This window comes from Epinephelus moara, chromosome 22 (assembly GCF_006386435.1).
Source record: "Epinephelus moara isolate mb chromosome 22, YSFRI_EMoa_1.0, whole genome shotgun sequence".
In the NCBI taxonomy this organism is placed as follows: Eukaryota; Metazoa; Chordata; class Actinopteri; order Perciformes; family Serranidae; genus Epinephelus; species Epinephelus moara.
This window is the reverse complement of record NC_065527.1, coordinates 830,185-840,928: the sequence shown is the minus strand read 5'-3', so window position 1 is coordinate 840,928 and position 10,744 is coordinate 830,185. Positions and strand designations below refer to the sequence as shown.

The window sequence follows — 10,744 nt, the reverse complement described above, 5'->3', positions numbered from 1 at the left end:
ACAGACGTTTCTGCTCGACGCCATCTTGTTCAAACACTGTCAAGTTAGCCACAGGAAAGAATAGAGCTTCCGGGGCAGCTCAGCTGCTCTCCTTCAAAATAAAAGTCCAGATTACAGGTTTACCCAGAGAAACACGCAGGAAGTAAGGGAATTAAATGTCTGTAATTATTATATCAAATATGATAATGAAGGTTTTTAATTATACTTTTGAAATCATCATTGTTTTGTATTTCATAATGTTTTTAATGTAATACACTCTTTAGATTATTTAATTAGGGACTGTTCTTTATTAATCAGAGGGGTCATTTTTTTTTAGTGAAAAGTTCAAAGTTGAAAAAAGTGTCAGTTTCTTACACTTGTCATTCAAACAGTTTATTTTCCCGCCAAACTTTAAATGAGACCTACAATAAAGTGATTTATATAAATGTCAGTCTTTTAACATCAGATTTGGTTATGCTATTTTTTTAAATGAAGCTTTGTTTGTATATGATGTGTCCAAGGACCGTCAGAAATTGAGATCAAATGCCAATTTCTGTTTTTAAAGTTTCTGGCTGTGATCAATGGAGTTATTTTTCACGTTTTTCAAGTAAAAAAAAACAAAGAAAGAAAAAAATTAAATAATGTTTTCTTAAAATGTTTTAAATGTAGTTACAAAAATATGTAATATTAAAAAAAATTCTAACATAACATGCATTCCAAACCCCCATTTTCTGTAAACATGTTCTCCTAAAAAAAAAAAAAGGAAAAAAAAAAACTTTATTAGCTAACGTGACAAAGCAACCAATGGCAGATCCATGTTAGTTAGCTGGCTACCTGGTTAGCTGGCCTCATTGGCCACACAACTAGCTGCAGTGATGTTGCCAGGTCCTGCGTCTACAGTAAACTCACCTTCGATGTGTCCTGAGGACTCACGTTATTGTTTTACACAATAATGCTACGCTGAAAACATGGATGTCACAAGACTTTTGTCACAGATGATGTTTTGACGTCACGCCATGTTTTTGTGCCCTATGATGCTACACTGTGATCATGTGATTGTGCCACCATTTACTCATATTGCTGATAACCTGATCATGTCTTACTGTCCAGGGGATTCCCCATGCTGAAAAACTATTTTCAAAAGCAGAAGTAATTTTCTTACCATAAATATAAATGTCCTGCAAGACAAAATCATGTTTTATTCATTGTTTAAATCAGTGGAAAAAAAAACATAAAAACTAACAGAAAATAGAAAATAGAATTGGCATATTTATCTCTTTTACAAAAAAAAAAAAAAAAAACTTGTATGAAATAAGACAATCATGTATCACCTTTAATTGACTTGAAACTGGGCTGGTGATTTTAGCAGGTGACATTTATCAACTATAAAAAGAGACGTTTACAGTCTTGGTTTTGTAAATGAAGTTTTCAGATTTGGGATTTTATTTGTTTAATTTTCAGATACATTTTCAACACACATGAACTTGAACAAAATCAGATCCATACAAAAATCAAACACAAGTTTAACACTACAATTTGTAAAAAAAAAAAAAAAAAAAAGATATTGGCAACTCATTTAGACGACGTCCTGTTGGTCCTGTGGACATTGAAAACCCAACAACACTGCTGTAGCTAAGCTACGCTAAGTGGATCTGGCATTGGTTGCTTTGTAAATTTGATAAAGTCATTTTCAAGCCAGAAAGAATGAACGTCTGGATGAATTTAGATTACATTAATTACTTGGAAGAATTCTGCTACGTTAGCTAGCAAGTAGTTTATCTATGTTAGCTAACATTTTAACGTTAGAGAACATTAGCCAGCTAAAACCATACTATCATAGCATATTTCAAATGTCAGTGTTTCTTCTGGTATATTTTTCAGCATCAAGGGGCGGTGTAGTGTTCGACAACGTTCGGCTGATTCAACCAAGCTGTTCTGTCTGAAGATGTGGCGACTTCAACCAACCATGAGTAAGAAAAAGTAAGCTATGAGTAGAGGAAAACCCTGCTAGCCGCTAGGCTAATTTACAGTGGCATGCAAAAGTTTGAGCACCCCAAGACATTTGAGCTCTACGACAACTTTTACCAAGGTAGTGGTTCAGATTAAGGTCAAAACACGTTCTCACCAGAGTTCGTTTGTAATTGGACCAAGCCCACCTCTTCACCTCTTGTTTTGGTGCACACCTAAGTGTGATTGTTGTGTTCAAATGATCCGCACCGAGGGGGCAAACCACCGTGAGTTTGACCTGACCAAACCAAACAGGGCAGGTGTGAAAGCATCCTTTGCTGGATATAAAAAGTGTTTTGAAGCTTTGATACTTGCCAAGGGGGGTGCTACTGAGTCCTGACCATGCAGGGTGATCAAACTTTTGATTCAGGCCCTTTTCATTTTTTGCATCATGGTCCAAAGAATCAATATACACTGCTCTAAGAAATGAAGGGAACACTTAATGGTCACAGTCAGTTAAACTTCAGGAATATCAATCAAGTGACTGTGAATCTGTTTCAGCTGGTGAAATGGTTACACCAGGAGAGCTGGACAGGGCCGTAGAAGGGCATCACCCCAGCAGCAGGACCGGTATCTGCTCCTTTGTGTGAGGAGGAACAGGAGGAGCACTGCCAGAGCCCTACAAAATGACCTCCAGCAGGCTACTGGTGTGCATGTTTCTGACCACACTGTCAGAGACAGACTCCATGAGGGTGGCATGAGGGCCCCACGTCCTCTAGTGGGACCTGTGCTCACAGTCCAGCACCGTGCAGCTCCATCATTCACCAGAGAACACCAGAACTGGCAGGTCCACCATTGATGCCCCGTTCTCTTCACAGATGAGAACAGGTTCACACTGAGCACATGTGACAAGCGTGAAAGAGTCTGGAGACACTGTGGTGAACGTTGTGTTGCCTGTGACATCATCCAGCATGACCAGTGATGGTCTGGGGAGGCAGATCCTTGGAGGGTCACACAGACCTTAACTCTTTGAAACCTGGAGCAACATCACTTTTCTTGTGCAGCTTTCAGATGCCTTTTGCAGCTATTAAAACCTTTGAGCCCTGAGCTATTTGTTGGGATTTCTTTCAAAAACATGGGGGACAAAGGCAATGAGCAACTTGGTAAAAAAAAATGTCCAACAAATTGCAAAAAAATAATAGATTCAGCAAATTATTTAAAAAAAAAAATAGGGACAAAGAAAAAGCTTGGAAAAACTAAATTATAATTTTTATTACAGTTCAAAATTATGTTACAGAAATGTTTTAAATAAATCTTAGGCTCTTTTTCTGGGTCATTTCCATGTTTGTTTGCTCTTAACCTTCTATCTTTCTTTTTTATTAATTTTCTAGTATTTTTTTTTTCTTTTGACTAATTTCTCGCAATTTTTTTTGGTCATTTCTTCCTTTGTTGCTCATCGCCTTCATCCAATATTTTTGAAACAAATTAAGCCACTTTGGTCAGGCTTTAAAGGGTTAATGTCATAGCCAATGGTACCCTGACTGCTGTTAGGTACCGGAAGCAAATCCTCAGAGTGACTGTGCAGTGGGCCCTGGGTTCCTCCTGGTGCAGGACAATGCCTGGCCTCGTGTGTCCAGAGTGTGTAGGCAGTTCCTGGATGATGAAGGCATTGATGCCACTGACTGGCCCTCTCGTTCCCCTGACCTAAATCCAGCTGAGCACCTATGGGACTGTCCAGGAGCTCACTGATGCCCTGATCCAGGTCTGTGAGAAGATCCCCCAGGACACCATCCACCGACTCATCAGGAGCATGCTCAGATGTTGTCACGAGTGCAGGCAAGCTGGATCAGCCTGTGATTTCAATTTTCAGTGTAATTTTGAATCCAGCACTCAGTGGGTTGATAATTGCAGTTTCCATTGACTGTGTGAGCATCCCCTTGAATTTTTTTGAGCAGTGTATTATCGGAATTACTGCTTCCAACTAAGGTTTTCGTCTCCAAGAACTACTTCAGGTACTACCAACTTCAGTAATGAGCACACCATCTGTATTTACCTCTACACTTCTTCTTTCTTTTAGTTGCTAAATTACGAAACAGAGTGGTGTCATCAGCAAATAAAATTACTAATAAAATCTAGGAAACAAACGAGGACCAAGGATAGACCCCTGTGGGACTCCACAAGAGAAGAGAACTTTTGATTGGATACATACTGTTTTCTCTGGAGCGAATCACGTTTAATTGCAGTAATTTCAGAGTAGAAATTCCCCACATTTACATACGTACAACTAAACGATGCTGCCTCAACTGGCTCATTTTTAGCCACAAAAAAAATAAAAAAATTAAAAATCAGTATCAGTTTAAATGTCTAACAGGTCTGGAATATTTTCACCGCTGTACCTTGTCACCAGACGGCTGTTTCTGACGTGAATTTGAAGCCCCCAGAGTCCACTGACGAAAACATTTCAGAACACGCTGGCGCCTTGAGCGTCAGCTAGAGCAGGAGTCGGCAACCTGAGGCTCTGGAGCCACACATGGTGATTATTTAACATTGATCCAAAAAAATTCTAACTTTCTTCAGTTCCAAATAATGTGTAACCCATGCACAGCAGAATAAAGGCGCAAATCTGCAAGAATACAGTCGCAAAACTACGAGAATTAAGTCGTAAATCTACAAGAATAAAGTCGTAAATCTACGAGAATAAAGTCGTAAATCTACGAGAATGAAGTCATAAACTTATGAGAATAAAAGAGAAAAAAAAGTGTAAATAATATGTGTTAGTTGTTAAGCGACAAGTAGAGGAAAACTCCGCTAGCTGCTAGACTAAGAGTGCTGGATAAAGCCCTGCAAATATTCCAAATAAAATACACTTCTACTGATACTGATTGATAAAGGCAAGTCTTTGTAGGTGGCTAAAAATATTTTTTGGCTTTCGTGCCAGCAGATGTGGTTCATCAAAGATGCCACAGCAGAAACGTCCGTAACGATCTATCTTTAAATGACGACAGATAAAAGAAGACTTTTGCGACTCTTCTTTAAATTAGTTACCAGCTGTCTACCAGGAAATGGATGCTGCTGACTACTCGGGTAACCACCAAAGTCCTGAATTTTGACGGCCATCAGGACTTCAGTTGGCGAGTACAGTTTCATGATTACCCAATACAAAAGTCGTCTTCTACAGCAGCTGTTCATGTAGGATTTTGTTTCCGTCTAATTTAGTTCAGCTCCTCCGATTGAAGCTGTGACGACTGACGGCCGACACATTTATGTCTCTTAACTTGATGCCGCCAGGCGAACATTCGGTCGCAAACAACGCAGCTGAATCTTTTCTCCCCCGTGTGGCACGCCATGTGGTTCGTCAGGTTCACTTTCTGTATAAAACTTTTCCCGCACAGCGTACAACTAAACGGCTTCTCCCCCGTGTGCGTCGCCGTGTGGTTCTTCAGATCTGCCTTACTCAGGAACCTCTTTTCGCACACCGAGCAGCTGAACGGTTTCTCTCCTGTGTGAATCCTCATGTGCTTCGTGACCTTCCCCCGTTCGCTGAAGGCTTTGCCACACACGGAGCAGCTGAACGGTTTCTCTCCAGTGTGAATTTTCATGTGCGTGTACAAACTGCCGCTCTGAGTGAAGGTTTTCTTACAGATAGAGCAGCTGAACGGTCTCGCTCCTGTATGCGTGATCATGTGACGGCTCAGGTGCGTTTTTTGCAGGAAACTCTGACCGCAGATGGAGCAGTTGAACGGTTTCACTCCCGAGTGCATTCTCATGTGCGTGTGGAGATACCCACTCCACGCAAACGATTTCTGACACACGGAGCAGCTAAACGGTTTCTCTCCCGTGTGGGTTCTCATGTGGCGCTTCAGATACCCGCTTTTAAAGAAACCCTTACCGCAAACGGTGCAACAAACTTTTTTCTTTCCTCTGTGAGACCTCAAATGTCGATGCAGGTATCCTAAAGTACCAAATGATTTCCCACACTGAGAGCAGCTGTAGGGTTTCTCATCAACACTAGATTTAGAGTTTAAACCTGACTGAGGTTCTCTGGTCTCCATCCAATCACCACTGTCGTCAGTCTCAGCTTCAGAAGAGTCACCGGTCTTGTCATTCGTATCTGGATCCGAGTTCCCAGCTGGTCCTGGTCCTCCACCATTCTCTCCATCGGCTTCTGTTTGACGAAGCTGCGACGACTGACCACCGACACACTGGTGGTTCCTGAGCTGATGAGGCCAGCTGAACACTTTGTCACAAACGTCGCAGCTGAACCGTTTGTCCCCTGAGTGGACCCTTGTGTGTCGGATGCAGCTTGTCTGTAAAGCAAATTTTTTTCCACAGACTGAGCAGCTGTATGGTTTCTCTCCCGTGTGACTCCTCATGTGGATCTTCATCTGCCTGCCATCAGTAAATGCTTTCCCACACTCAGAGCAGCTGAAGGGTTTCTCTCCGGTGTGAGTTCTCATGTGTCTCTTCAGATTTCGGCTCTCGATGATGCCCTTCCCGCACACGGTACAGGTGAATGGTTTCTCTCCTGCATGGATTCTCATGTGTCGGTTCAGGTACCCGCTGTTGCCAAAACTTTTCCCGCATTTGTAGCAGCTGAAGATTTTCTCTTCGTCCCCAACAGGAAGTTCATCATTTGTCAGAGAATTTGAACCTGACTGAGGTTCCCTGTTCTCCATCCAGTCGTCGCTGTCGTCAGTCTCAGCTTCAGAAGAGTCTCCGGACACCGGGCGTACTTCAATCTCAGCGACTAAAGAATCGTCTGGCTTCTTGTCCTCAGTATCTGTTTCTAAGTCTGGACCTGAGTTCCTGTCCTGTAATTGTCCTCCACAGTGGTGTCCCTCAGACTGAGGTTCCTCTTCATCATCTTCACTCTTCACAGGGACAGGAGTGAATGTGAACTTGGTGATATCAGCCTCCTCCAGCCCTTGAAGCTGCTCTCCCTCCTGACTGCTCCACAGTTCCTCCTCTTCCTCTTTAATGTGTGGGGGCTCTGGGTCCTCCTGGTCCACACTGGAGCTCCACTCCTGCTGCTCAGGGGGAACCTCTTCTTTAACCACCAACAGCTGCTGGACGCCTGCACCCACGATCACTTCCTGGATGTCTGAGGGTAAAACTGAAACACAGAGAGAGAGACATTAAAATGACTCATAATGATACTTTGCTAATTATGACATCATCTGCTTTACTGAGGGTCCCCAAAGGTCCCCTGCTCGACTACCTGACCCACAGTGTCTCATCAATACAGACCTTTTGTCAATAACTTATCAACATTTTTTTCAGAAATTTTATTACTAGTTTTCAAACATTTAATTAACTTTTTTAAAAACATTTTATTAACATTTTTGGGACATTTTATCAACATTGATTCAGACATTTTATTACTAATTGTCAGACATTTTAATATTTTTCAGACATTTTAAAGCAACACTTACCTTTCTGGAAATTTTACATTTTTCTTTGTTTAGGTTAAAATGCTATTAATAAATTGATGACACACTATAGTGACTCCAAACAAAAGACAAAGTCACTGAGAGGCTAAGTGAGGGAGCATTGCACTGCTGACTCGCCACACAAACAACAAAGCCATTTCCAAGTTCTCCAACTGTGTCCGTATTTATTTTCAACAGCGAACAAACAGGCAAGGCACGGCAAGATGTTCAAATACCCAGTTTTCAGTTAGGTTAAGCAGGGGTTTTTCGGACCTAATTGTATTGCGGAGTTTTGCACAGCAGCGACCGGATCTTTGCTCCCAAACCACAAAAACATGTGATGGCACAACAGTCTCCTTCAGTACATTATTCTATGCTTTCTTTTGATTTTCACATTGGCTAGTCACCCTTTTTTATTTTGTCTTCTGATTAAATCGTAACCGCTGAAACAAGTTGTAGGAAGCCTCTGCAAGTAATTGGTTGCTGGCAGACACTCTGTGCTGCCATAAAATGGTTAATCAGCAGTGCTGTGCACTGTGGAGCCGATGCGCTGCTGGTTCTGCCGGCCTGAATAGAATATAATGTCTATAGCCTTACTGTTGTGTACAGCCTTTATAGACTGAGCTGAGTAGTGATGCGCGGGTCGACCCGTAACCCGCGGAACCTGCAAATGGACCTGCGGGTCGGGCAGCAGTGATCCTCTGTTAAATCGGTCTGTAAATGATATTTTGACATTATTGGCTATTACTGTCATGGCATCCGAAGGTACTGATGCGTTGAGCAGGTGACAGTCTGCAGTCGTTTTCAAAACACACTTGTGTCACGCACTCCAAAAGAAACTTGTTGAAACTTTAAACAATAATTTATTGTACAAAACGGGGGAAACAAACGTTGACAAAAACGGTTCCATAATTCATATTAAATTCAAAAGATAACGAAAAAACAGCTACAAGTTAGAGGGAATAGTGATGAAGTGGTAAAACTTGGCATTGATCCACAGCCTCAGACGGATGCGCTCAAGCGTGCCGTGCACACAAGCTCAGTTGGTAGGCGATACTATATTTTCACATTTTTATCAATGCAATTTAAAAGTTTTGATTTTTATTGATAACCTACATTTACCAACAACAAAAAGACAACATTTAGCACCAAAAAAATATGTTAAAAAAAAAAAAAGTCAATAAAAAAACGAATATCGAATACCAAATTTTCATAACGAATACCTACCCATAGAAACGAATATTCAAATATCCGAATATTTGGGTACAGCCCTAATGTCAACACAAACATCAATATCTTAGCATGTAGCACCTAAAACCCAGCCCCTAATTATTATCACTGTAATAATTACATTATAACAAATAAACAAGAAACATGAGATCACGAAATCCAAAATTGTCCTTGTTTATAGTTCATCAGTATAGTTCATCAGTGTGCTCCTCTCCCTGGAATGCAAGTCTAGTCGACTCCATAAGTTCAAACACACAGTTTCATGGAGTAATCTTGACCACGTCACACTGTCAGTGAGTAAAGTCAGTATAACTGTCCAAGCAAAACTGTCCAAAAACTCTCAGAAGTGAGGGGTTAGACTTGTGTTTCCTGTAGAGGACAGACTTTGGTTATGGGCCTTTCCAAGGAGCTGGTCTTGGTCTTGATCAGTAACGGTGGCACGAATCCTCTTCTGTCTGGGAACGTTTGGATGACTTTTCCCATAACCCATGAGTTCCGCGGTGCTGTCTCATCCACAATAAGCACGATGTCACCTACCACAAAGTTGCGCTTAATGCTGGGCCACTTCTGACGTTCCTGCAATTGTGGTAAATATTCCTTGGTCCATCACTTCCAGAATAAATTGGACATATACTGGACTTGCTTCCAGCGTCGATGAGCGTAGATGACATATCTTTGAAATTCCCCTGGTGGCAGGGAAGGGGAGGCTTTCAACAGCAAGAGATGATTAGGTGTTAAAGCTTCAAGATCATTAGGGTCAGTTGAGGCCTTGGTGATTAGACGACCATTAATGAAGGCTTCTACCTCACAGCTCCATGCGAGGTATTGAGACCGACTTCGAAGGAGACACCCTGGATTTTCCCATGACAAAGCTGCTATGCACCTGTGAGTGTGCATTGCAGAGTAGGTAGGTCACTGCACCATAACCATTTTCACTTGTGTCTGTAAAGTGGTGCAATTGCACTGCAAAATCTGGGGGCTTTGGGCACTGAGCAACCTGGAAGTGCTATTACTGATGGAGCTCCTTTAACCAGTTTGTCCATTCCTGTGCAGCTGATGGTGGAATGGGGTCATCCCAGCCGAGTTGCTGCCTGCACAGCTCCTGCAAGATGATCGTAGCAGAGAGGACAATGGGACTCAGGATTCCTAGGGGATCGTAAATCGAACTGATGACAGAGAGGACCCCCCTTCTTGTCAAAGGCCTGTCCTGCACCATGATCTTAAACTTGAAGGCATCAGACTGAATGCACCATTGCACCCCAAGCACTCTCTCCACAGGTAGCAGGTTGTGCTCCAGATCCAAATCCTTTATGCCCTTTGCTCTTTGGTCTTCTGGAATTGCCGCCATCACTGCACGGCTGTTGCTCATCCATTTTGTCAGCTTAAAGCCTCCTTTGGAACATATGGAGACCAGGTCATGATAAAGCACCACCGCTTCTTCCTCACTGGCTGTCGATACCAGACAATCGTCCACATAGAAGCAGTGCAGAAGCTTCTCAATGGTCTCTCGACAGAACTGTTCTTCACTGTCCTCAGCATATTTCCTCAGTGCAAAGTTAGCACAACAGAAAAACCTCAGTAGGTCAGCATCTTCCCTTGGTACCCTTACTTGGTGAAACAAGACTCTATGTCTGCCATGATCACCGCGTCTCTCATGCAAAGTGTGCAGTTTGAAACACCCCACAATGCTTCACATCCACTCAAAGGAAAAGGAGCCAGTGACAGAAGGAGAACCAGGCACTGCAGTGGGCTGTGCTCTGGTAACCAGTGGGCTTACTGGGGCTGGTGGTCATGATTGCAAGCTTCATATAGTTCCAGTACAGATTAAATCCAAGAAAAGTAATCACACAGTGGTTACTTATGCCTTCTTGGATCAGGGTAGCACGGCTGTTTTCTGCACAGTTAACCTCATGAACAAGCTCAACCTCTCAGGAAAAAGGACACGAATCCTTTTACGGACAATGGGTCAAGAGAAGGTTGTCAATAGCTGTGTGGTCACAGGACTGGAGGTGGCTGGCTTAGACGGGGAGACATACTGTGATTTGCCCAATACCTACACCCAGGAGTGCATGCCAGTGCATAAGGGCAATATTCCATGTCAAAGGGATCTTCAGAGGTGGCCTCACTTGGGAGATGTTCACTTACCTGAGATTGACTCC

General features: G+C 42.5%; 3 protein-coding genes across 14 annotated transcripts in view; 1 reads left to right on the top strand and 2 right to left on the bottom strand.

The window, feature by feature from the left end:
- The window catches only part of LOC126384375 (zinc finger protein 184-like), a 127,888-nt gene that overhangs the window by 10,129 nt on the left and 107,015 nt on the right, over positions 1 to 10,744 (bottom strand). The window contains exon 3 of one of the 3 annotated variants that reach the window (XM_050035409.1): positions 5,954 to 6,968. In XM_050035409.1, coding sequence (XP_049891366.1) covers positions 5,954 to 6,968 — 1,015 coding nt within the window. Of the gene's footprint in view, positions 1 to 5,953; positions 7,040 to 10,744 lie in introns of all 3 variants that reach the window. The other 2 variants (XM_050035408.1, XM_050035410.1) reach the window with 2 other exon arrangements.
- Positions 1 to 10,744, bottom strand: part of LOC126384384 (zinc finger protein 665-like) — a 197,254-nt gene that overhangs the window by 115,687 nt on the left and 70,823 nt on the right. The gene's annotated exons all lie outside the window — the stretch shown is intronic.
- LOC126384388 (zinc finger protein 835-like) overlaps positions 1 to 10,744 on the top strand; it is a 108,363-nt gene that overhangs the window by 43,291 nt on the left and 54,328 nt on the right. The window lies entirely within an intron of this gene.